Genomic DNA, 27324 nt, shown 5'->3' on the forward strand with positions numbered 1-27324 from the left:
TGCTATATAACAGAAGTTGTGGCAGAAGAAGGCACACTACTGCTTAGGTAGTGTAGGACATGAAATTACAGACTGGACTGCAAAGGTGATTGTGCACACCCCTGAATGGGTGGACACATGCTTCCTATTTAAGGTCTGTGTGTGAGAACAAATGAGGTTCTCAGGTACTGGTTGTGTTGTTATGAGAACCCAGTACTGAAACAGTAAACATTCCTCTGCCTTTTAGATTAAATATGGTAAAATATAATTATGGTTTGAAGAGTTATTACTACAGAAGTCTACAATGGAAACACCACATTAAGAACCAAGGGAGACCGCAAACAGTTCGATACTTTAACAGTCGGTTTAGGTCCAGTGTGAAGTATACAGTCAGTATTGTGTTGGAGAGCCATGTCATCTGCTGCTGTTGCTCCACTGGGTTTCATCAGACGAAGTTAGAACCAGGGGCCCTTGTAGAAATGGTCATGGCCCCTGTACTAACGACATTAAAAACATTTCTTAAGATTATATGCACTGGTGCAGAAACCATAACTGATTGGTCCCTTTGACCAATTTTATTTTTACCTATACAGTTTTACTTTAACAGGGATTTTAAAATTAAGGTGTTTCACGTTTACCTTCAGCCGTAATGAGCTGGGATCACAGTTTTCTTCTGCTAGATCAGTTGTCTGAAACCTGCAGTTCCAGAGCCACAAGTGTCTCGCTTAATATTAAATATTGCCGTTTTATTGTTTCATTCCTTTGTTCTGTGCTCCTATGAAAACATACTGGCCGCCCCTGGTAAATTTGGTCGGGGAACCGCCACTGGTTCGTGCAGCTGCGCTGTCTGCCAAGAAGTTTTAGAGCATTTCATCTTCCTCTCTGCTTACCAGCTGTACGGATTCACATTTCATCTTCCACTCAGCAATAATCGATCATAACCAAAGCGATATATCAAAGTAACATCTTATTTCAGTGTTTATTGTAAGCGTCTGTCGCGGCAAGGACCGCGCGCGGTCGCGGCGCATCAGCCGCGTGGAGCGCGCACGACCCCGTGCCTGCCTGGGAAACGGGGCGGCGCCTTTCCCTTGTTCGCCATACTTGCACAAGACCTCCGAGCAACGAACGCACTTACTGCAGAGGCACCTGAAATCACAGCTGCTTTTTTTTTTGACTTAAAGGTACGTCCCCCGCGGTGTTAAAGCCAGCCGACAGCGCGGATCCATATCTAGCCTCGCGCCTCCCGGAATCCGCCTGGACGCCGCTCGCGCGCTGACGGTTGATGATAACTTGTCGCTAGAGCTAGCCGCAGGGCACAGTTAGCTTGGCTGGATTGTCTCCTAGCCGCCTGTCTTTTCTCCCTGTCCCACCCGGTGGAAAAGGGCCGACGCCTAGAAAAGTTAAGCCGCATTTCAGGATGTTAATTGATGTAATGGCGTGCAGTGGTTGATTTTGAGAGTTGCTGTGCTGTCGCTGCAGTGTCATGGTGTAAAAAAAACAAAAAAAAAAAAAAAAACACTTATGAATGCCGGTTTTCCACTGGGAGGGGAAAGGAAGCCCTGCTAGCTTGTAGCCATCACATTTATATTTAGTGTTTTCAGAGGAGCAGCTTATCCTCATCACTGTGGTAGGAGTGTGTTTTCTAGTCCTCCATCTTCTCCAGGTGATATTTTCTTTTTGCACAAGACCAAAAGACAAAGGAAATGTTACAAATGGCAAAAGTAGCAATCGTAATGAAACTGTCCAATTTTTTTTCTCATCCAAACATCCTCAGTTAGTGTTTTCACGAGTACATTTATAATAACGCTAAATATTTCCCCAGATAACAATGAGTGATATGTTTTTCATTCCCTAACGCTGTCAATATAAGTGAAGAGTAAAGGTGGAAACCCTACGGAATTCACTTAGTAAAGACGCGGTTTTATAAATGGTCAGCACCATCACAGGATCTGATAATTAGATTAAATAGATTGGAGTACTCAGAATACTCTAGTATTTCGATTTCACTGGAGGAAACTGCATCATCTCTGTATGCAAGTTTAGGGATAGAATAGGGCTGCACAATATAGGAGAAAAACATATTGATAAAATAGAAATCATATTGGTCGATATTGATAATTATCAAAAATTATAAACAAATAATTTATTTGCAGCCGTGACCATTTTATGCTGTTGCTTAGCGACTTATTTTTAGATGCAGAACACACAAACATTGAATACAAACTTAACTCTTTATTCAACCAACTTTTTACCAAAACTGCAAGTTTTTAAAAAAGAAAAAAAGAACACGTGCTCTCTGAACTCTTTGAAGGGGGCGTGGCTTGGTGACGGAGCGTTCCTGGATCTGCGCTGTGATTGGTCAGAGGATATAATGACTGTAATATTAACCTACATGTCTAGAATGCAAAAGGAAGGAAAAGTGCTATTCTATTAAACCTTTTTTTTTTAACCTTTTTTCCCCCCTATTATTATCTGTTTATCGATTGATTGATCGATTATATATTGTTATTGAATTATCGTCCAGCCCTAGGATAGAATATCGGTATCAGATGTGTATCTCTGGTAAAATGACAATGTTTCTTCTGTTTGCCAAGCTTCACTTTAGAAGAGCGGTAAAAGAATCAACTTCTGGCACCTTTTTGGACATAAGGCAGTATGAGATTCTCATGATGTTTATGTTAATTTTTCATAATGTGTATCATGATCTATTTTCTTTTTGTTAAGAGAAAAGGATTAATTATGCCTTTTTAATGCTAAAACAGTTTAGTTTAGCGGTTGTCAATTATAAAAATGTTATATATATATATATAGCATAAATTTATGATTTTGACACAAACATTAACAAAAATATAGCAATAACGACCACTTAATTTTAGTTTTAATGTGTGTTTTGTGCAAAATAATGTACCTTATCCTGTTCTGCTCTTTAGCATGAGCATAACAAGCTGACATTAGGTGGTTCATTATCAGGCTGTCAGGTTCCACCATGCTAGCTGAGGTTTTAAAACGCCTTTAGTTCAGTCAAAGTGATGGGTCTCCTTTTAGTTTCCGCACCATAAGCTTTTGTTCGTCTTGACTGGTTTTCTTTCCAAATCGCTGAACTTGTCTTTCCTATAAACGCGGGACTAGTAGAAGCGCAGCGTCGCTCTGCGACTCAATTGGCTGGAGAAAAAGCTGGCCAGTCTGCCACGTTCTCTGACATTTCACCTATAGGGCTTGAAACGGCATGAGCAATTCAAAGGGAAAATTTATCAATTATGAAATTGGACCTCTTTTATTCCTGAAGGTTGTTGTCTGCCAAACATGCAACAAAGCCTTTCAGACTTTGCCACGTTCAGAACAGGATGCAGCTTCAAAAGTAATGAGCAGATTGTGTCTTTGCAACAGGCTGCTAGTGACAAAATGCCTAAAGGTTTAATTCAAAACCGATTATTTATTCTGTTATCCTGTTATTCGTACACACAACATGCCGTTTAGTCCTCGGTTAGGTACCTGAACCATAAAATGGTCTGTGTTAAATGACTTAGCAATCAGGCCTGTTCCCCAGAAGTGTTTAGACACAAGCACTGAAAATGAGTGGAAAAAGCAGCCATCATTTACTTTAGATAAAAATGCAAGAATGTCTAGTTTAGAGAGACGGGTTTCCAGTTTTATCCCAAAAAAGTGACTAAAAAAATAATTAAATTCATCGCAGTCTCTTTTTGGCAGTAGATTGTGGGGCTATAACCGTATGCCACTGTGAAAACACAAATACTCCTCCTTCAATAAAAACCTGACCAATTTCTATCAGGCAGCCTCAGTAGTAGGGCAATTATACAACTGAAACACAGAAGAGCTGCATATTTAAAAAAATATCTGTACTCGTTGACCACCTCATGGAAGCTAGAGTAGAAAATGTGAATTTCTCCAATGTGAGATCAATAAAGCCTATCTTATCTTAAAAAAAACACAGTCCTAGTCATGTTGTAAATATTGGGGGCTTGCAAACATGATTAATTAGGTTATGATTAATCACAACAACTATCAGAATAAAATGTTTCCACACAATAAATTTAGACAATACGATACTTCCCTTTCCCTTTCTCCAGTTCAGTTCCTTAGAGGCGACACACAAAACAAAAGCCCACTGCAAAGTATTTTCTGTAGGTATCATACCGTCATACGTAATATTCCGACAGCACAGTTTATTGCTTTTTTTGTCAACGTTGTGAACCCAGAAATTGCACAAGTATAAACATTCATATTTACACACTTTTAACCGGTGTGGCGACATAATTTAGCAAACTGTTTAAGGGACAAATGAGAAACGTTTGTAAAGTAGCTACAGCTTTTAACCGTGTTATTTATTCGGTGGTGGCACAGAACGAGGAGTCAGCGCAGGCAGCGTATATAGGAGCCTAAATATATGCAAAACATAGATCCCAAAGATTGGTTTGTAGGAACTTTTGCCACGCCAGTGTCTAAAATCCCCGCACCGTTTGCACTTCCTCTATGTAAAGCTGATGTTTTCAGTTTTCTGGCCTGATTGTTTCCTCAAAGAGCTGGGTGTGGTGATTCCTGCGCGTCCTTGAAAATGAATGCCGACACTTTACATGACAGAACGACGCGGCTTGTTTATACGGGATTTATGAGAACTTTTCAAATTGTCTTGTTGATATTTTTTATTTTTTTTTTAGTGACAGCAGGGGCTGTGGCACAAATAAGCAATTTGAAAAGATGGTTAAGGAATGATCTTCTTTGGTTTCACGGTGGAATCTCAGAGAAGGGTGTAAACGATCAACAACGCTTATTATCTTACTGCTACTGGAGACAATTAGTCCTCAAGAAGCCCTTTCTACTGCAGGGAGGGAAATGAAAGCGCTGAATTTAAAGGCACCGGTTACATCATTCATTCACTCTGAAGGCTCCTCCTGTCCTAGCATCTCACTTTGCAATTTATATATAGCCCTTGATCTAAATACTGGGTGTTGCAGATTTGACATTTCTTTATGCACAATAGTGGAGTGATTTTTAATATGGAAGGACTTTTTCAATGAGATGCCTGGGGTGAAATAAAGGACGGGTCACCTCATATGTGCCGAAAACTCCTGCTTCAGTGTTAAGATTTTACCCTTAATAATAAGGGTTATAAGGGGGAAAAGCTTTAAATCTTTGGCCTTGGTCACATTTTCGGGTCAGGGATTTGTGGAATGATGGAGAATACAGTAATATGTGGCATGTTTAGCACCAGCCCTCCTCGCTTAGTCCGCTCTTTCACTGCTGCTGCTGCTTCGGCATTCCTATCGTGACTGCTGGTTTTTGGCAGGTCAGATTGGAGAGGAGGACCGAGGTCTGCGCAGAAACGCTCTCTCTCTCTACTCGTCATGGTGGTCGCGTGTCTGTCGCGAACGTTTAAAGCATTCCTTTTCGTACTTTGACAACCAGCACGCGTGGCACCGCTCTTGTGCTAAGCCACTGCTGACGCAGAGAGGTCCGAATGATCCCTGCTCCAAATGAACGTTTTACGTTTCAAGCCGGGCTTTCACCTCACAGTCCGGGTCGCTTGAGGTCCGATCTGAAGCGCCACTGTTCAGGGGTCGAACCAGAACGCCAAGACGTCTGCTGGTGTTGGTCCGCTTTGCTTTACCAAGTTGAAACGTAGCGCAGCTGTCCGCCAGGATATTTTAGATCACTTCCCACTGCTGATGAGCTGCATGGAGACCTGCCCACAGTACCAATGAAAATGGTGAAAGTTGGATTTGAATGGACAGCAAACTGGCCTGACCCAACCTCCACAGAGAAGCTATGGTCGAGAGCCGCCTGAGGCATCAGATCCATGACAGACGAGCTGAAGGTCGCTAACAACACAGCGTCTTCCATGGCCCACATTGAAATACTATAGACAGTTTGTGTGGCAACTTGAAGACAAGAGAGGACCGCGTGGATGATCTAGAGCAGCGTCCTCCAACCTTTACACTCTAAAGAGCCATTTTGCTTTCAGTCCACTTGAGTTAAACTCGTTCAGAGCCGCAAATGTTGCCTGGCCTTTTGAAAAAAAGACAAGTTTAATTTGTGATAAAGATCTACTGTTGGAAATATGTTGTCATCGTTAAAGAAATGCCCTTTATGTCTGTTTTGAGGTTTAAGAAAAGAGGATGGACGGGATGTTGATATTTGTGGATAATGGTGTAAAATAATCATAGTTTCCAACATAATGAAAAAAATATTGATTTAAAATTAAATTACTGGCACTTTTTGCATCATTCTGTTGTGAAAATTAAAAGCAATTATTCCAAGAAACCCCCCGCTAAAACCTGCATTTCTTATCATTATTACATTTAAATACCATAATAAAAGTATAACTTGTAGCCAAAGTTATTAAGAGCCACTGTTGAAGGTCCAAAGAGCCAATTACGGGTCCAGAGCCACAGGTTGCAGACCCCTGACCTAGAGTGATTGTGGAAAGATGCATGCTCCAAGCTAAATCCCATCCCATTGGCTAAAGCAATCAAAGCTGTGGTACCAGCAATTATTATATATCGGTTTTCTTTTAGCTCCAGTGTGTGATCAAATGCCCCATTGTGCCTGAACAACTGTGACGCTTCCGAGGATCTTTGGTTTCTCAACGATTGAAGCAGTTAAAAATGGTTCCAGCCAATTATTTCTGCTGTGTTTTTTATCCTATTAAGAACCCAAGCTTTCCAAATAATCCCAGACTTTTGATTAAAATTGATCAGTTTGTGAAATCTTAAACATGCGAATGGTGCTCCAGGTCCTGAAGCAGGAAGTAAACATGTCCCTTTTTAGCTTGTAAGGCTTGAAGTTAGCTGGAAATGTGTTAAATCAAAAATAAATATATGCGAAGATGATGTTTGTGTGGGAGTGTTGGGATTATTTAATAGTCATTGTTTGTTCCTAACCGTCCCAATAAATCTGTCTGTCTTCAGTTTGAGAACCAAATTCAAGTAAGGAATATGTTTATCTTGTACTGGTCTGTGGAGACCTAAATACCTGCAGGTCTCTGGACAACTTTAACCTGCTAAATCCCCTGAATCAGTCCCAACGCTCTGTTTTCCCACCTGTGATGCACCCAGAACCGTCCCGTATGCCCCTCGCAGGACAGCTGTAGCTATTTACAATGAGTGCATCTACTAAAGCCCCAGCCTTCGTTAAGACGGAACCTGCACAAATCACACCGATTTTAAATATTTACACTGCATTGCTCCAGTTCCCCAGCACGGTTCTGATGCGTGCTGCGGGCGGGACGGCTGCGGGCGGGACGGCTGCAGCGTGAACGTTAAAGCCTCTCGGAGTAAACAAAGCGCTTCCTGCTTTTGTTACGCTTCTCGGTTCCTGCAAAGGAAATCTGTCCAGAGTTGAACCCCCCCCCCCCCTCCGAGCTCTTCCACGGGGGGACGTGCCGTACGACCAATTATTTGCTTTCATAAGAGCTGGTTGTTTTGGCAGCGGCCTAACTTGTTAATCCACGGGGCCTTCGTTCCCGATGTAAGCCGTGCGTCTTTTATGAGAATAAAAGAAACGTTGTTCTTAATAATCGTAACGCAAAACAATTTCCTGGATAGAAAATCTCCTTTCTAAGAAAAAATAAACGCCGTAACTTACTAATATGAATGGAAGCGCTTGAAATAAGTATTTTTTTTTTTTTTCGTTTCTTTTAATACCCCCTGTTGGCTCGTGTTTGTCATTCCAGAGTAGCTCAGTCCTTTTCCCATGACCTAGACGTGGCGAAGGCTAGCGAAGGCCCTCGTCACATCCTGCAGGAGAGGCTTTGTTGTCATCTGATGCCCGACACCTCATTCAATCCACGACTGGCGTTGATGACGTCGCATCAGGGATGGTTTCACCTAGCAGAGTTAGGGCAACAGCATTAAGATCAACTGTTTGATTTTGTACAGCCTGACAGCAGCAGGACTCCAGAGCGTATCGACGTACGACGGCATACAGAACCATTTCCATCAGCATTTCAAAGGACGGGGGGGGTTATATTTATCTACAGATTTATTTTTGCCCCTAAAGTACGCGTTCGGCTGTTTGCTTTTCACATCTCTCAATTCTCCGCTGCCTTTGCTGCTGGACTGATGTCTATTTATGCGTGTTTTTTTTTTTTCTTCCTCCAGACATGGCTGAGGATGAGGTGACCCCAGAGCAGCTAGCAGCCATCGCCGCCGAAAATGAGGAGCCAGAGCCAGTGAACTACAAGCCGCCAGCGCAGAAGTCTGTGAAAGAGATCCAGGAGCTGGATAAGGATGATGAGAGTCTACGCAAATACAAAGAAGTGCTGCTTGGCCCCGGGATCACTGAAGCTGGTAATGTTAGAATATGTGTATGACGGAGAGTGGGACACACACACACACACACACAAAGTTGTTCTTGTTGAACACGTTTCTTGCGTTCATCGTTGTTTAAGAAGCTTAAATCCCAAATCCCTGTTCGAGTGTTGAACGTTGCCTTGGGATTGGGATGGAAACGAGGCTAATTATTTGCTTAAGTTATTGGCATTAACAAAGCCTCAGCTGGTGTGCTGCTAGAAAACGACTCGAGAACTAAACAATATTCAGCTGCAACTCTCAATAGAAAATCATGTTTTTGTTGGATGAGGTGATGTCTGTGTGTTAACGTTGTTTGTGTGGTGAAACGCGGTATTAGAAGATGTAAACAAATGTGTAAACAATTGATTACTTAATTCTATTACTACATAACTTTAGGCAAGAAATTCATTATTAAATTAGGGATTAAAAATTGACATAAAAAGTCTGTTTGCTTACTTTGAAGCCAAATGTATTGTTTGAAAAGGAGCAGCGAGCAAACTAAGTGGCTGCTTAGGGCCTCAGGGCCACTAGGGGCCCCCCAAGAGCAAGATAAAAAAAATAAATAAATAAAAATATGCAAAATGATTTCTATATGATTATAGTAACAAAAAACACAATTTCATGGTAAAATTGTACATTTGTTTTACAGTAATATATTGTTGATCATGTAGAAATAAATTTTTCTTGCAAAAATGTATTTTGAATTGGTCTTGGGGTCCCCTAGTTGCTGTGGTGTCACGCTGCACTGGTAATATGTGCGATGCACATCCAAACTTCCAAAGCACAAAAGGACATATATCCTTCTCAGGGGCAGAGAAAAGATAGAGGAAGAAGAGTGAAACAAAAGCTAAGATAAAGGTATGTTTATATGTCTTGGCAATGTAGTGTTTATAAAAGAGGTTTGTGTGGCTGTTAAGAAAAAGAAAATAGCTAGCTAGCTAAATAGCATAGCTAGCATAGCCAAATATTTATGCTAATATATTTGTGTAAAATTAAGCTTTACCTTTCTCAGGGTTGGCCCTATATATTTTGGCTTTTTAGCTTCAAAGCAAAGTTTTTGCTAATGTTTGATAGCAGAAAATAACTGAAACATTACCATGTTTGACGTTTGCCAACAAATCCATATTATTGGCAGAAATAGAGGGCCCCAAATTAAATCTTGTTTAGGGCCCCATGGTGGTATCAGTTTTGGAATCAAGTTTTAACATGCATTTTATGAAGAATAAAAAAATGCATGTTTAATGTTTCTAAACTTCTCAGTAATAAAACAAAGAAAAACTCTTTATTGGCATTAAAGCATTGACACCCTTATAATTGACGACCAGCTCTTGGCGTGCATCCGCTGGCATTTAGACTCATTTTGGTGACATCCAAGTCTTTGAGGGTGGAAGACCTCCTTCAAATCATCCTAATCTTTAATAAAAAAAACCTTCACAGATTCTTTGTCAGAGCCAGGGTGGGCTCTGATGAAGGCTGGGCCGCACCAAAATATTACCACTTCCAGTCAGAAGGAACCTGTTAGTAAAATTAAAAGGTAAAAGTGCTTAGCCACGTTGTTTAACTTTTTTTATTTTATTTATACATCAGTAGCTCTGGCTGCATACAAGGTTTTTATGAAAGATTATCACGTAGAAGGAACCTGTTGGTAAAATAAACCCAAGTTCGCCTGGGGTGTGAATAATTGTGAGCGTTTCTGATGTTGATGACATGACTGTTCAAAGTAAGGTCTGTAACCGGACAGTATGAAAGTACCCTCCATACGCTTCTGCACTTACTCCCTGCCGGCTGGATTGCGTAGGGCTGAGTGAGCCCGTCAGAGGTAGTTGTGATGATAAACACTCGGGCTACATGTTTCTCAGATGCTGTGGCCCAACATCCTTTGGGCTAAACCACAAACTTGTCTGTTTCTAATTATTAAATGCTACCAAAATATCAAAGTCTAATTAACGGAGAGAACGTCTCAACTACAGCAGCAGCGTCCTAGTTTCAGCTCCCCAGAGCTCACACAGTTCAACAGCCTGCAATGTCACGACAACTGGACTAAGAAATACTTGAAGAATATCAGAAAAGCTTTAAAGCACTAAGAAATACTCACAACAGTCTTTGCAATATAGAAACACTTCATCTGTTGCGTGCACGTGTTGTTTAACTTGAGGGTATAGTGACATGTTTGGGTGAGCACAGTGGTATGAATAATTTTTTCACCACAGCACACGTCTGAACCGCTCGTTGCCGTCAGCTCTATAAATCTCTGACTGGTGGAAACGTGCAGAAACAGCCTCTTTGTGCCTCCAGATTGTTCCATCTGTGGTGCGGATTGTCGCAGAGCTTCATTTCCGACGGTTTTCCGACCCAGCGGTTCGCAACCCTGCTCCTGACGAGGCGCTATCCTGTTGTAGGTGGTTCCCCGCTGCCACACATTTGAGTTAAACAAATGGGTGGTTAACAGGCTTCTTCAGCACTTAAAGGCACGTTGAGGAGGTGGTGCGATCGTTAGAATCCGGCGTGCCGGAGCAAAGCTGCGTCTAAAACACGAAGGAGAGTGGACCCTGAGGACCAGGGAGAAGAATCTGATCTGACCGATGTCTGTACTGCAGCTTCTGCGCAGTGTTTCAGGAACGCTGCATCTGTTTGATGCTGGGATTGAAAAGACTGAGCAGTCAAAATCTTAGCTCTCTGAAAAGTCTTTGTGCTATTACTTTGAAGTATATTCACCCCCCAAAAAATTAATGCTTTGTGTTGTACCTTACATTTTTAATTGTAAAGTAGTTACAAATAAAAAGTTTGGTGGGCCAATGTTTTCTTGCGACAAAGTTTGGTGGCCACACAAGATCAGTTCAGGGGCCAAAAATGGCTCCGGTGCTGCACTATGGGCGCCCCTGGTCTACACCAAACTCACTCATCCATGTTTTTATGGACGCCGCTTCGCCTGCAGGTGCACAGTGGGGTTGGATCAGGAAGGGGCCATCTCACAAAGGTTGGGAGCTTGAAACTGAGGGTGTGTCTCCTTCACTAGAAAGGCCAAGCGCAGCTCTCAGAAACAGCCCCGGACCTCTGCACTAAGCTTTACTCGTCTTGGCACAATGCAGTCAGGCAACTACCAAACCCACACTTGTCCATTGAATTTGCCAGAGTGGCTTTATTCAACACTCCAGAGAACATGTCTCAGTTGCCCTAGAGGCCAGCAGTGTTGTGCTTTTACATCAATGCTTCTGACACTTTTCATTTGACTCGGTGATGTGAGGCTTGGATGCAGCGGCTCAGCCCCGAAAATCCATTGAGTGAAGCTTTGGATGTGCCCTGGTCTTGAGTTGAGGCTACGTGAAACTTGGAGGTACAATCCTTTAAGGAAATTACAATCCTTATCAGTTTTTTCTGTTGGACATTGGTGTGTCTTATTGAATTAGTTCTTGTTTTGGAGCAAATATTTTAAAACCCCAGCTTCTGTTAACCTGAGGATAATTGATTTCAATTTCAATTCAATTCAATTTATTTATATAGCGCCAAATCATGAAACATGTCATCTCAAGGCACTTTACAAAGTCAAGTTCAATCATATTATACAGATTGGGTCAGATTATACAGATTGGTCAAAAATGTCCTATATAAGGAAACCAGTTGATTGCATCAAAGTCCCGACAAGCAGCAGTCACTCCTGGGGAACCGTAGAGCCACAGGGAGAGTCGTCTGCATTGTACATGGCTTTGCTGCAATCCCTCATACTGAGCAAGAAAAAGGAGATGCGATGGGAAATTGAAAATGCCCTTTTTATCAGAGTATTGCTCAGCTTAAAACATGTTTTTTTGTTTTTTTTTGTCTATCCCAAACAGATCCAAATGCTCCCAATGTCCAGGTGACTCGGATGGCGCTCGTCTGTGAAAGTGCACCAAATCCTCTGGTCTTGGATCTGCAAGGTGAGTCCCTTTTTCAACCAAACTACACAACATCTCCCCATGTTTAAAGTCAGTTTTTCTACCCTGGTGAAAATTAGGGGTGTAGGCTAATGACTGTTTTGGTGATCGACTATTCTATCGGTTATTTTGACGAGCACCACAGTTCAGAGACCGCCCTTGACAAGGTGTTCAGTGACAGCTGTTATAAATGCAATCTGTGGAAGAACCACAGTGCTGGTGCTATTGGACCTCAGTGCAGCGTCCGACCCTGTTGACCCTCTAATCCAGGGATCTTCAGCTCCGGTCCTCGAGGTCTGGTGTCCTCCGACTTTTATGTGCATCTGCTTCAACACACCTGAGTCAGATAAACAAGTCGTTAGAAAGACTCTGGAGAACTTGTCTCAATCCGAACACCCTTAATAATAGCTCCTAGCTCCTGTTCCTTCACCTTTCACGGGGTCAACAGTTAGAACTCTATCACGGGGAGGAAAGGAGCTTCGGACCGCTGTACCGATTTCGGACAGCCTTCAATGCCGATGTCTTTACGTGACGCAAACCATCATGGATGATGAGAGTCAAATCCAAGCCTACAGCCTTCAGAAAATGAGCCACAAATTGCGATCTCTCTTCTCTCTGGACATTTTCATTGATTTCCGTGAGGTGGGCTGTGCTGATACGTCATGTCACGCAAAGGATTGTGGGATACCTTAAGCCGGCTTCTCAGTGCCGATGAGGGACGTCACGGGGATCCTAGGCAAAACTAGCCGCAGGAGGGAGCATACAGGCTACTTTTCCACACCTGCTTCCTTACTGACTGCACAATTCGGACAGCACTGATCATGGCGACCGCTGCTTTGACTAAAGAGTCCTGACTCTATGCGGGTATACGGATTGAGCCCCTGACTGCATACCGAGGAGCTAATTCAGCCATTCAGTTCAGGTATGTTGGACCATCTACAGGTTCCAGGACACCGGCCCTCGAGGACTGGACTTTGACAGCTCTGCTCTGCACCAAACTCACTCATCCATGTTTCTATGGATGTTGCTTTATGCACAGGAAGTAAGAAACCAAGCTCAGCTCCCTAAAACAGTGGCCGCCTTGCTGGCCAATCAAAACAAAGTAATGTTGTGAGCAGAGCTGGGCCCGAGCAGAGAGACGAGCAGCGAAAGGGAAACACTGGGAGCAAAGCCTCGGCTCTGAGCCACGCCTCATCGCTCACTGCAGACATTGCTGTCGGTAAAATACGTCTAACTCTGTTTTGCATAACAACTGCTTTGCTATATTTTATTTTCTGTTAAGTTTAACCGGATCCCACACTTTTGACACGGTGGTTTTGTTGGTGCCGGTTTTTTGTCCCTCTCTTGTCTCCCTCCGTAGCTGACGACCGCTCTTTATATCCTCATACCAACAGTGTAGGCTATCATAAGCAGAAATGAGGGCGCTGTGCAACACAAACAACCACTCGGATGGAAGAGCGTGCGCTGGATAAAAAAATTTAACAAAGCTTTGAGGCAGACGAGAAACTCTAATCATTCGAGGAATTGCTTCAGCTTTAGTGAAAATGCCTATTCAGACAACTACAAGTGGTCCGAATGCAGGTTTCAATTGTGTAATATCACAAACCAAGAGTCCGTTACTCCCATCGCATCTTCTTATTCTGAGTCCAACTTCAAAGGGCTCATAAATGTATTTTACACAGTTGAAGTCATTTTGGTCCCAGTGGAAAGTCTCCAGCTGTCCACGATTTGAATCAGTCCAGAACATTCTGTTCTGTGTCGGCTGTTCCCTGCATCACTGCAGCGTTGTCAAACTTCCCATCTAATTATGACAGCCCGCTCTGTAGAAATAATGGAAATGGACACGATGCTGATTCTGTGTCAGATTTCAGCTGAATCCGAGGCCCAATTATGGTCAAAAGTAGTTCTGATTTGCTTAGCCTGAGTGGATCCTCATATGGATTCTTTTCAATGTGGGAATTCTCTCAAAGACCCATAATGACCCCCAGGATGCAAAAAAAAAACAGGCAAAATAAAAGACTTTCGCCTTAAATGCCATCCCCACTGTGTGCTTTTGCACCACTAATAGCAGAAAGCAGGAAACGGTGGGCTACATTTGCATTAGACATACTAAACAAGATGTATGAATAATTTAATATGCCTCGTCTTTTAGAAAGGTCGCTGTCCTAAAAAGGATTTGTCTTCCAAAAGTTTATATCCATTAATTAGTTGAGCTGTCTTGGGGTTATTTGTAAAGAAGCAGTAAAATCTGCTGAGGATGAGTCACAGTAACTTAGTCATTGATTAGGATGAGTTAAAGCAGACTTCAGATCTAAACAGAAAAATAAAGTGGCGGGAGACGGAGAAGCTACATACCGCCTTTAAATCAGCAGTCTGAGAAGAACGGGGCAGTGATGCTGAACATGGAGGTCACCTCACCAGGGACTATCCGTTTATTTTAGGCTCCTTCAGTTCAGGACCTGGAACACAATCGATGCGTGTAAACTCCTGTTTATGTGCACTTGGAGTGTATTTCTGTCTGAACATTAAGATCTTTGTGTTTCAAGTGTCCAGAAACTAACAAAAAAAAACAAAACTATTTATTTCTGTGTGCCTGCATCGATGTTCGCACACATAATACGAGCGTTTAAATGAGGTTGTGATGAAAAGACATGAGAAGTTCTGCAGAACCCTAAAAACGGACAGCATGGACCTGTTGTACCGTGTTTTTCAGACCATAAACCGCACCGGATTATAAGGTGCACTAAATATTTATCCCAAGTGTATATCACAGCGCCCCTTCACGTACACAGCTCTCTCCTGAGAGAGAGAGAGAGACAGATATCCGTCTCTGTCGGTAGGACAGAGTAGTTGGACTACACTGTCCTGTTTCTAACGTAAGGCCAAAATAAACGTAACTTTTATATTGAATTAACTTACTAGGTTTATTGTTGCTAGCGCGTACTCCGGCCATGGAATGCCTCACATGAATGCACTTCTAGTTTCGACATTACAGTCAGGCAGTCTTGTAGACAGCTCAGGGGTCCGATCAGGTAGTGATACAGTTTACCGTAATGCTCTGAATATTCATTGAGCGAAGCGGATTTGTTGCTAACTAAAGTTGTACTTACACATTTTAACAGATTTTTGAACGCATTGTACCACATAAAATAAGCACAACGGTAATCATACATAAGGCGCACCGGAATCTATGGCACATCTTCAATTTCTGAGAAAGTTTAAGGATTTTAAGTGCATGTTATAGTCCAACAAATCCGGTAGTTTGACTGCTGGGGTGTCCTGTTTACAGTTCTGTACGTATGTCTAAAGAGACGTACTTTGTTGTAATGTTTCTAAAGCGATCTGGAAGAATTCCTTGTAGGTTGTAATGACATGAATTTGCCACTAGCAACAAAGATAGAGCTAAAAATTAATGCATAGCAGAAGCTTGAGTGAAAGATGTTTTTTTTTTTTTTCTAATCAGCAGACATAAAACCTCTTTCCTTTAAAACTAGTGATGCACCAATCAGTCTGCCTGTGATCAAAATCGTCTGGTTTTCTCTGTCAACAAGTTTAAAACGGGGGGGGGGATTTTTTTTTTTATTTAATTTACTTTGTTTGCTGAATGTTTAAAAGGTGAAATATCATGTGTGAGGTCTATTAATGCAGCAAAATGCAGGTTTTTGTTTCATTTTGTTTTGTGTCTAGTAAAGACTTTTTTTTTTAGATAATTAGTGTGGCATTTAATTGTTGAAATACAAATAACTCTTCATTACTCTTGTTAAGAAAGACAAAACTGCAGGTTAGAAAGTCCGTCTAGTGAGTAAAAGCCTGATTCATCTTTACTAAAACCACTTCCTGGTTAAGAACAGCATCTGTACTTGTTAAACTTCCAGCCCAAACTGCACCTCGGTAATTTCACTAGTGATGCTGAAATGAAACCATAAAGTCTCTCTTAAATGTTTTCGGTCTTTGCTCTCCAAGATTCTTTGATATTTTTTGTGTTTCTATTTTTGACCCACAACCCCCCTACACACACACCACCACCACCACCACATCGTATTATGTCATTTAAACCAAGGCGAGCATTTTTTGTGTGCAGTTGACTCCTGTTTAAAGTGCATTTCTAGAATGCGCTACCGTTGTTATTTTGTTTCTACTTGCTGGAAATAATTTTTGTGACTAGAAATCTACCAAGTTTAAGAAAGGTGATATCGTTTCCCAAAAATATAAGTATCAGTATAAATTTTTCTGTCTTTTTTTTTTTTTACTCAGAAACATCCCACAAAACGGTGCAAATTTATATTTAGAGTGAAAAACAATTTTTTTTTTACTTTCTCTGGAAGAAAATGGAACCCTCAAGCCTGAAAACTGACAAAAAGGTGCATAAGGTCTATACAGTGTGTCCAGACATTGGTTTTATAGTCGCATTCATAGAGAAATAAAATAAATGTTATCAGAATTGGCGTCGCTGGCTATTTGTGACTCTCTAGGGAACCGAGACTTCCCCCAATTAAGAAAAAGTAAAATGTAGTGTTTTGCCTGAAAATAAATTGTACTTTTATTGTTACAATTAACAAGTTATGAGGACTGAAGACTTGAGGTTAGTTATGGCATATATGAAAGACGTGCCACAGAAGTGGTATGTATCGGCATGCTTTCTCCAATTTTTGAAATTGTATTTTTCTGTCCAAGAAACTGAGTTGGAACAAGATGAAGGGAGTCCTGATGGTTAATGTAGGACGTAGGTACCAAGAGTGGCCAGCAGGTGGCGAGATTTGAATCAGCACTCAATGCTCCAATTTAAAGAAGCAGAGTAGCATTCATTAAAGTGGAGAATAAGAACAAAAATTATTCAAACTTTGTCGTATTTAGTATTTCATAAATATTTTTGTGACTTATGAGGGGGGGAAAAACTCAAGTTGGCTTGGGACATTTGCTGTCAGATTTCTGTCCTGGATTCTCATGACCCAACGTTTCTTACAGGGGACCTAGAAGCCTTTAAGAAGCAGGCCTTTGTGCTAAAGGAGGGAGTTGAATACAAAATAAAAATCAGCTTTAAGGTAAGCGCTTATTTCTGTCTTCAAAAGGAGCTCTTATCTACCCTTTTCTGCTAACTATATAATATTGTGGTTTAGTGGCTATAGCATAGATTCAGTGGGACTGTAATATCTTCAATGATGTACAGTAATGCCTCAAAGATGCAGAACCCGCTTTGTTTTGCACCAAGAGAGCACAGCAGGGTTTGGTTTGATGGTGACAAAAAAAAAAATCTGATCCTTTTTACCATCAGGTCCAATACCAAAATGGCCCATGATTTACTTCTCCATCCATATTATTCATCCCTTTCCTATTCCCTATGTACAAGGAAAGATAAAAATAAGACCAAACATTTAATGATGAATTCTTCTGGTCACAAAACTTTAGTGTGTATTTATAGAAAGCCCATTATATTACATTCTTGAAGATGCACATGTATTGTTGTTTTTAAACTGAAATGCTACATATGAAGATGTGTCACCTTGTCTCTGCCAGTATCTCAGATGATGATTGTCTCCTCAGGTGAACAAGGAGATCGTTTCAGGTCTGAAGTATGTGCAGCAGACGTTCAGGAAAGGGATGAAAAGTGAGTCAACAACTTCTGATGCCTTTTTGAAGTGATTGTCCGCAGACATTGTGCGGCTTTCTGTGAAGCGTAGCAGGCACCGTCAAAAGCAAGCAGTTGTGACCCTGCAGCCATGAGCCTTAGAGAGGCTCATCGTAGCTCTGCATAGCTTCAGAGGCCGTTTGCCTGTTACCACCTGTGGCTAAACTAAGGATGTGATTAACAGCTGTCAGTTGGTCTGTGACCATTTAAAGGACATTTTCTCCATAGTATCTAGTCTAAAAAAGGCCTTAAAGTAACTGTTGGTTAATTACTGTTTTTGTTTAGTGTTTCAAATACAAAATTGATGGGTTACTTATACCTCTACCAATGAAAGCAGTCGCACCTGACATAAATAACATGGTTCACCTTTCTCTACTAAAGTGCTCTGGATGTTGTAGCTCATAGATTTTTAATCAATTTAGCCTTTGTAGTTAATACTGAAAACATATATTTTAATCAATATTTTGCATGGTGGGCACTACTGATAGGCTTCTGATAATTTGTTGTCAAAATTGGCAGTTTTCTTTTTTTTTTTCTCAGATTCGATTTATTTAATTTTCATGGCAAAATTCACAAAAAGTCACTTTCTGACGTACATTTCCAATGAGGAAAAGGGAGCAGAAAGCAGATAAAATCTAATTTTGTGCGTCCTAGTAAAAAAAAAAAAAAAAAAAAAAAAAAAAAAAAAAAAAATATATATATATATATATATATATATATATATATATATATATTTACATACATACATACATACATACGGAAAGAAAAAACTAAGATGAACCTCTTCATATTGATACTGACTAAATATACTTTGTTTATACATATACTTAATTTGACAAAAATCGTTATGACTTTTGAGATCTTCATGAAGTGAATTCCACAGATTTTCCCTGATATCTGAAGGACACGTCTGTTTAAGTTAGAATGTGCAAATTGGTGTTTGAAATTATATTTTTTAAATGGAAAAGGTGTTGTTTTTTGTCTGGTAAATTTCAACATCTACCTTTTTAAACATAATTAATAATTATCTCTTAAACAGAGTTCATCCAGTCTGAGAAAGTTTAAGTGTTGCCAGGGTGGATAAAGTATCTCTCTACGCTGCGTCTTTGTCCATGTGAGCCATATCGGAACTTCTTAAAAGAAACTGTTCTCTGATGGGTTTTTGATTTAAAACATTTAGATAAAATCCAACACAGGTGCATTATAATTTATGCCAGTAGGTGGCATGGTTTTAACTCATTGACAAATATGCTCTTATAGCCATAGTAATGAGAGATCGTACATATGCTGGGTGAGTGGATATAAAGCCTAGGCCATCCAATAAACACATTTTTTATTTTAAATAATTTGCATAATCTGCAAAAACAAGTTTATTGCAATACAGACCTATTTTTTTTCATTTAGTTATAGACTGCAGGTTTCATATTTCAAATTGTTTTTTTTTTAATGATAAATCAGTTATTTAATAAGCAGCCAATAACAAAACTTATTTCATTTGAAATGGCAAATTATTATTTATACAAATACTTGCTTTGATGTGATTAAGAATTTTAGGAAATAATCTTTATGAACAAGTGAATATATTGCACTAATTCTTAGTTTTTGTTAAACCTAGTTTTATTGTTCAGTTTTGCTCTGATAGATATCAAGGTTTAAGCTCTGATGCTTCAAAATGAGGCAATTTAACTATATCACATGTTGTAGACATGTGAAACTCATCACAAGAAAACAAACTAGATATTATTTTGAGCCAACAAACACACCATCTACATGCAGTGGGCCACCTTTGAGGAGAGGCATGGCAACCTGTTGACACAATGATACTTAACTATGACTGAGAATAAAAAAATCATGCCATATTAAGTTAAGACAATAAAGCTTTCACCTGTTCACAGATAATGGAAAAAATCCATTTAAGTGCCACAAACAAGCCTAGAATCTCGTCTTCTGGAGATAATTACGCAGTAAAGGAAAAGGTCATGATAGAAATGAGCTTGAGCTAAACGGTTATTCTCTAGATAATTCCCTAATAATAAATACCTGCAAGGACGAGAGAAGCAGTGACAAATAACGAAACACAAAGGGCTAAATGTGTCTGTCCCACAGCCTAATGTGTTGCACATGGAGACAAAGTGCTAAAAGCATTCTCCGCTTTCTTGCCAGTCGATAAATCGGACTACATGGTGGGCAGCTACGGACCTCGCCTCACTGAATACGACTTCCTGACCACGATGGAGGAGGCTCCCAAAGGCCTGCTGGCCCGTGGCAACTACGTCATCAAGTCCAAGTTCACCGACGACGACAAGCACGACCACCTGTCCTGGGAGTGGAACCTCAACATCAAGAAAGACTGGAACGATTGAGAGGCCTTTGTGTTTCCGGGGGGGGAGTGTGTGATGGGGTGGGGTGGGGGGGCGGGGTCCATCCACCCCCCCACCCTCCTCCCTTCCTCCTCCCATGCTCATCCTGTGTCCACCATTTCTGCCTTGTTTGTTTTTACTTTGCATTTCATGCCTTAGTTCTGGCCTGTCCGTCTTAACGAACGCACCCCGCCCCACCGTCCTCCTTTCCTCCGTCCATCCGTCCGTCCATTTAATCACTACCTGCACGCCGTCTCATTGGTTGCACACTACTCTCCCCTGTTCACAGTCCTGCTATGTAGCACCAAGCCTCCTCACACCCAGCTCTGGTCCTCCTGGTTTTAGCTGCTTGAAGAGATTATCCTCCCCTGCCCTCCACCCCCCGCCCCTCCAGAATGGCGTCTTCCTCTTTCAGTATGAAGTACATGTGGACAAGCAACTGTACAATCAACTTTTGTTTGCCTTTTTTTTTTTTATATCTAATTGTATCAATGGTTGTGTAATGTGACTGTATTCACATGTTAATCAGCTGTTGTGTTCATAGCTAACCCCACCGCATCCACCCGCCCCTGCCCCCGCCCCTGCCCCCGCCCCTGCCCCCGCCCCTGCCCCGCCCTCACAGTAGCCTCCCTTTGCTTGGTGTCTTTTGATACAAGAACCAATACCTGCCTTGTAACAACAGTTCGATCGGAGCTGCTCTGTAGCACCTTCACTAAATGTATTCACCCACCGCCTTGTATCCAGGGGGTTGGGGCCAAAGTCAGCAAGGGAGCGTCGAGTAGAAAAGTAGCTGCCTTATGTCCAAACTTATCGACGTGTCTTCAGTGTACGAGCAGCGCTCTCTTTCCCAGTCGGTCTGTTTCAGAAGGGCTTCGTTTCGCTACCTTCTCTAGCCCTGCTGCAGTGGAGACTGTTGAACAGAGCCCACTAACCTCCCCCCCAAATCTCAATTAGTTCCTGTTCTTTGGAGGGGACTGAATGTCTCGACTGAATTGGGGAAACACAAACATAAATCCAGTATTGGCACTCTTGCTTCTCCCAGCCATGAGGCCTTAGTACCAAACTACAGTCGTGTGGAGGAATACTAACAAATGTTATTTTGTTCCCTTTTGCCTTAGTTCTTCACCATTCCCACTACATTGCTCATTCAGATTGTCAAGAGGAGGTGTGGAGGAGGCTGAGCCAGGCACCGCCTGCTGCTGCCGCCGACGTCGGAGAACTCGGCGGCGTCTGGTCTCAACCTGCTGACTGACGGGGGCCCGAGCCGTTTTAACTGAGCGACCCACCCTGACCATGAGATCAGCCGACACTAAACTAACCAATCATGTTTAAAGGAATTCAAAATCAACTCGTACTGTACCAGAACATCTGGATGTAAAACCCGTTTTTTCCTCATTGCTATGTACTCCTGCACCATACATTCCTTCACATTGTACAGTTTCTATGAAAACGCTGGCATGCTGGTGGGGTTGTATAATATATCATCATTTGTGGTTGCTCTTATTGGTCAATAAAGATTTTGCTCAACTTGGCCTACGATGCTGTGTTTTGCAGTGAAGAACCGGAAAATGTTATGTTTTTAATCAAAGTGTCTCAGTCCTTTAAAAAGAAGCGGTTATCTTTGGGGAGCTGATCGTTTGTACACTGATCTATAATTGTTTTTGACAAAGTGTAGGCACATTTATTGGCACCCTTAACAATTAAGTTGAACTTAAACATCACATTTCTGTGTTTATAAGAACTTCTGATTCATTAAAGCACATAAACTCAGTTTATATATCAATCGGATCATACAGATTGAGTGGAAAGTTTGGTAAGGAAAACTCCGAAGAATGCATTGAGTCATTCACTTGCAATATTTACTTCTGGATGAGCATTTAACAAGAGCGGAAAGTTGCCCTGTTTCATGGAATTTGCAGCAATCCCTCATACAAGTATGTGTGAAGCAACAGCAGAGAGGAAAACTCCCCTTTAACAGGAAGGCGGCCATCTGACATGATTCACTTGGTGTTTGAGCAGACGAGCATACACCGAAGCCCTGACTCAGGAATACTTTCTATGTTAAAAAGTCAATGGCATTAGTAGCGTATTTATTGGCTACGCGTTTACTTAAACTGGATGTGCTCGCTTTGATCCTCTAGAGTCTAGACTTTAAAATTGGCTGAAAGTGGCTGCTTCTCTCCTAACCGCCACTAGTTTTATCTACGTCTAGGAGAGAAACTGGCTAAACATTAACAGTGTATCATCTATAGAAGGAGAACATGAAGCTGTTAGCAGCTTTAGCTCAACTGATGCCCCCCTCCTTGACAGTGTTACAACTAAACAGGCCAGATGTAACTTATGAAGGTAGAACAAAGTTAAAAGTGTAAATAACATCTAATATCGCTAAACTGGAGAGTAGTAGGAGAAGGTAGCAGAGTAAGAGAAAGTAGTCATTGTTTTCCTTCAGCAGCCTAAGCCAGCATAATTACAGAAAGAACTTGTAAACTTAACATCCGGCCCATTTATTTGAAGTCCTGGCCATTAGGCTGAAAAGGACCGCAGTTGTTGGTAAAGGAGGGATAAAAAGAGATTTCCACAGGTTCCTGTTGTTGGAGAACTGCAAACAAAGGGTGCCATCTTGGAGACAGCATGTCTCCATGTTGAAACAGATTTCTTGGGAAATATACCAAACGTTCCTGCCATTTCTGTCCCACCACCCAAGGACGGATTACGGACCGGGCCAGTGGGGCTAGCGGCCAGGGGCCCCGGGGGGGCCCGAGACCAAAACTGTTTCAACATATACGATACAATACATTGTTATTTCATAGGGCGTCTGATGAAAACAAGGAGGGAGTGGGGACCCCTGACATTTGGCTACCAAGGGCCCTTTGAGGGCTGGGGTGGCGAGTGGGGGGTACTTCCTACCAGGGCCCTCTGACCAACCACAGGCCCCTAGGGTGCTTTTAGCGGGCTCCACAGCTGCTCCTGCTAGTCAGCCATGGGCCCTGATGAAAGCACCCTCACCCTGGAACCTTGGTAAGAGTGGATGTGGTTGTGGAAGGGCCCTTGCCCTGCTTTTGGGCCCCTTGTGAAAATGGTTAAGGGGTGCGGGTGGAGGATATTTTCAGCAGGCCCTATGACTACCAGGGCCCCTAGCCCTGCTTTTGCCTTATGACAATGGATGGTGTGGTGGGCCTCTGACTGATTTTGAGGGCCCCTACCAGGGGCCTCTGACTTACCACATGCCCCGGGTAAGGGTGCTTTTAGCGGGCCCCACATGGATCCCAGCTAGTATGCTTAAAAGAGGTGGACTCTAGCTTGATCCACATGTAGTGTCATCGCTAATGGCGTACCGCGAGCGAGCTATTTTTAGAACGTGACGTCATATCACGTGGTACGAGGCAGGGCAAATATGCGTTTTCCTCCACTCTTTCACTGTACATTACCCTTGGTTTTACTCAGTAAAACGACTGCTTTTTCTAAGTCTAAGACGTCTCCTAACCATGGTTTTTAAACATTGATGTTATGGAACGTGCAACAGCGACTCGAGGTACGCTGATAGGCCGCATATGAAGGATGTTAAAGCCGCAAGCGGCGTTGATCAGCCCTCGCAGCCAAGCGTCGCTCCAGCCTATTGGCCACCGCTGCGGTGGGGGGGCGGTCGGCGGGGTTCGCGCACCGCTGCGGTGCCTGCCGGCCAGCTGGCCGGCGTCCACTGGGCGATTCCCACAAACGCGTTCAGCAGCACTCACCCATGACTCACAACAAATCTGGTGCAGACCGGTCGATGCAGCGAAAAGAATCACCCACCTAATAAGTTCCAGTACTAATTAGTATTCAGGATTAGTTTTATATAATATACGCCATGAACGCCGAGCATGAGAAAAACACCACTCACCGTTCTATCAACTCGGCCCGTTTTCCAGTCTTTCTAAGCCCTCGACACTCAAGCCATCGTTTGAACTGAACGTTGGTATGTTGTTCCACAGTTCTACCAGTAAACTGGGCGCCTGGACATCCTCTTGTGAAAGTTTAACAGCGGAAAAGTCGGTCATATCGTTGTATCTGTTGCACGTGTGATGGCTGGTTGCTACGTTCGCTCTCACACCGTTTGTCCTACCTTAGCGGCAAGGGGCGTTGCTCATGAGATGGTGACGTCACGTGCGCGGTACGCCATTGTAACTGCACGGATCTCAGCATGGATCTCAGATATGTCGTCAATGACAAGACTTCAAATAACAAATGTGTCACTTGTGATGTGTTAATTGTAAAATGAGACCTGTGTTTTACCATAGTAACAACCGGGGCTAAAAAAGGGGGAGAAACAAAGTGCTCTACCAAGTGCGATGTGTAATAAATTGGAGTAAAGAGAGAGCAACGGTCTTAAACTCTGGCATGAATGCAAAAGTGCTGTTTCATACAGATCCGAATTACAAGCAAATTCTACCCAGTAGCACAATTTTAACAAGTAGTTTTATTGTAGTAGCTGTGGCTACGTATGTGTGTTTGTAACCCTGATATTATGTTTATTGGAAAACATATTTTTTTCAGCTTATTCAATGTTTTTTTTTTCCTTATTTCCTCACAATTTGGACCTAACATGTTTCATAAGCCTGCTGTAAAACACTCACACTTAATATGTATTTACAATGATAAAACGTAATTTAATACTGCAATTAACACAGCATTTTTAATTTAGCCAACTCACTATCTTCCCTAATCTCTGTCTTCCTCTCCATGCCTCTGTCACACACATGCACACAGCATGCATTTTTTGTAGTAGATAGTGGCTGCCCCTCCTCCACTCTCTCACTCAGTCTAAACCTTAGCAAGTTGTTAATTTCATTGAACATATTGACAGTGTCTCCGATTGCGCTTAGTTTCAACAATTTAATTCTCTTTGCATTTTTGAATTTACATCATTTGAGATCGTGTGCATATAGCTGCACCTAGTATTTCTGCTAGGTTTCATTGAACTCTGGCTACTCCGTTGCGACACGAGTGGCTTAATGTGCCACGACCAGGCAGGCTATAATTGTTCAGAAAGACGTAAAGTGACAAACCGCTTGAATTTATTCACAATCCACAATAGCATGGTTTGTAAACTTTTTTTTTTTTGGGGGGTGGGGGAGGGGGGGGGGGGGGCTGGGCAAATTCTTTGCCCAGGGGGCCAGACTACCCTTAATCCATCCCTGCCACCACCACAAACATAGCCAAGGAGTTTGTTGAGCTGAATGGAAGAAGGAAGAAAATTAAGAGTGAGGTAAGGAAGTAGGCTGTGGGCCAGAATCTGTAGGATGACTTTTAGGATGAACTGTCAGGGGGCAACCTTCTGGATAAGTTGCTACACATAGCAGTGATCTCAAAACACCAATGTTCCCACGTTTTCACTTGCACATTAATAAGTTATAGCCGATAAAAAAATAATATAAACAGTTGCCTTCCGGTGTAGTGCCAAACGACTTATCCCCGCCAGAATTTGTATCTCCAGCGTCGGGAGCGCATTGAGCTGGAAGAATAAACCCAGTGAACTGCGCCTCATTTCCGACCTATTAGGCGTGGAAATGAAGATGTTTTACTTTTCTTAACGAAATATAGCAATGGTGTCGTTACATTACATTACGTTACGTTACATCGTTCAGTTAGTGGGTTAAAACTGAAAATGTAACACTTGTTAGTGCGATCGTAAGGGATTGCTATGTTGGTTAAAACTCGATTGATCAGTCAATATAACACATTCTGAGAAAGAAAACGGCTCTGTGGTCATTTCCAGATGTGTCACGAAAATAACACTCTGCTGAAACCAAAAATCCTTCCTGAGTCAATCACAGCTGTCTACTGGTTCGTCTTTTTTCTTTTTCTTTTTTGGTAGCTAGACCCGCATGAATAGATCATATAAAGCGGATTTCACGTGTGATCAAATGAACACTGAATAAAGGTGCAGCCAAAATTATCAGATCTAATAAGATTTTAATTCATCCAAGAACCATATAAAGATATTATCCATATTAAGAAAACGCGATATGTCGCTTTTAAAAATAGAACAATATGAGAAGTTTAAAAAAAATCTATTTAATTTTATTAGAATGTGATGTTTAAAAATATTTAGACTTCACAATGCTGGAGGTTAAAAGTTTTTTTGACTTCAAACGTGACGGAAAATGGATGGATGGTCTGGGCTATTTCTTTTTCCTTGCCATCAAGATCTCTGCCAACTGGCACCAGGAAATGCTATTATTGGGCTTTCTTCGTCTGGATACAGATGCAAACAACACCTTACGGGCGCAGCCGTGATGAACTCGTTGAACTCGCACAGCTGACAATACACCGATCTGATTGGCTGAGCAGCAAAACTCGAATCACGTGACCCCTTGGACCGGGAGCGCAAATGTTATATTTTTTATCGGCTATAACTTATTAATGTGCAAGTGAAAACGTGGGAACATTGGTGTTTTGAGATCACTGGTATGTGTAGCAACTGATCCAAGTGGAAGACAGTTCATACGAAACTTCTTAAGGAGAAGTCCTACAGGTTCTGGCCCGATGACTAAAGGCACTCTAAATGCAATTTTTGTTTTAATACTAATCCAGACCTGGAAAATACTGAAAACAAATTTCACACTTTTAACAACTGCATATTATCTCCAGGGATTTTAACTGGAACCAGTGAGACTAACATTAATAAATGAATACCTTCAGTCGTGGTCGATGGGAAACAATGGATGAACAGGAGGAAAAGCACCTCATGCCCACTGTAAAGTATTGTGGAGAATCTGTGATGATGTGGGCCTGTTTCTATTTCAAAGGTCCTGGGAACCATGGCAGAGAGTATGGCATCAGGAACTGCTTGAAATAACAGGCGGTTTTAAATCAAAATTTGGAAAACTATAAAATACGTCACTACTCGGTCTTTCAGCAGGATTTCAATCCAAAACCTGGAAATAATCTCAGGTTTTCCATTGGATTTAGGTTGAGTTCTATTGGAGGTCGCTTTTTAGTCTCAATAATTTCTGTTTCTGAGCTGAAAAGATCACAAGAGGACCCAGGGCTTTGAACGATCTGAAGTGTAAAAAGTAATGTTCAACTTTCCCTCTCTGTCCTATGTACCACAAAGGGCTGGAATAATGTATGAATCTGATTTAGTCAGAAAAAAAAAA

At 41.8% G+C, this 27324-nt stretch overlaps 1 protein-coding gene across 2 annotated transcripts; it reads left to right on the forward strand.

The window, feature by feature from the left end:
* The first annotated feature begins 1040 nt into the window (after window positions 1–1040).
* Window positions 1041–20768, forward strand: LOC105921301 (rho GDP-dissociation inhibitor 1). 2 transcript variants are annotated; one of them, XM_012857010.3, is made up of 6 exons: window positions 1041–1160; window positions 8097–8285; window positions 12119–12202; window positions 17165–17241; window positions 17741–17804; window positions 19989–20768. In XM_012857010.3, exons 2-6 carry the CDS (start codon window positions 8099–8101, stop codon window positions 20186–20188), a joined length of 612 nt encoding a protein of 203 aa, XP_012712464.1. In that variant the 5' UTR covers window positions 1041–1160; window positions 8097–8098; the 3' UTR covers window positions 20189–20768. The 2 variants fall into 2 exon arrangements, with proteins under 2 accessions (XP_012712464.1, XP_035992982.1); XM_036137089.1 differs by lacking the exon at window positions 1041–1160 and adding an exon at window positions 7698–7831.
* The last annotated feature ends 6556 nt before the right edge of the window (window positions 20769–27324 follow it).

Source organism: Fundulus heteroclitus, chromosome 5, assembly GCF_011125445.2.
Source record: "Fundulus heteroclitus isolate FHET01 chromosome 5, MU-UCD_Fhet_4.1, whole genome shotgun sequence".
Classification (NCBI taxonomy): Eukaryota; Metazoa; Chordata; class Actinopteri; order Cyprinodontiformes; family Fundulidae; genus Fundulus; species Fundulus heteroclitus.

Coding starts and splice junctions, on each gene's coding strand:
- LOC105921301 (XM_012857010.3), top strand. CDS start 8,099: ATGGCTGAGGATGAGGTGACCCCAGAGCAGCTAGCAGCCATCGCCGCC. Junction 12,203..17,164: donor TCTGGTCTTGGATCTGCAAG/GTGAGTCCCTTT, acceptor CGTTTCTTACAG/GGGACCTAGAAGCCTTTAAG. Junction 17,805..19,988: donor GTTCAGGAAAGGGATGAAAA/GTGAGTCAACAA, acceptor CTTTCTTGCCAG/TCGATAAATCGGACTACATG.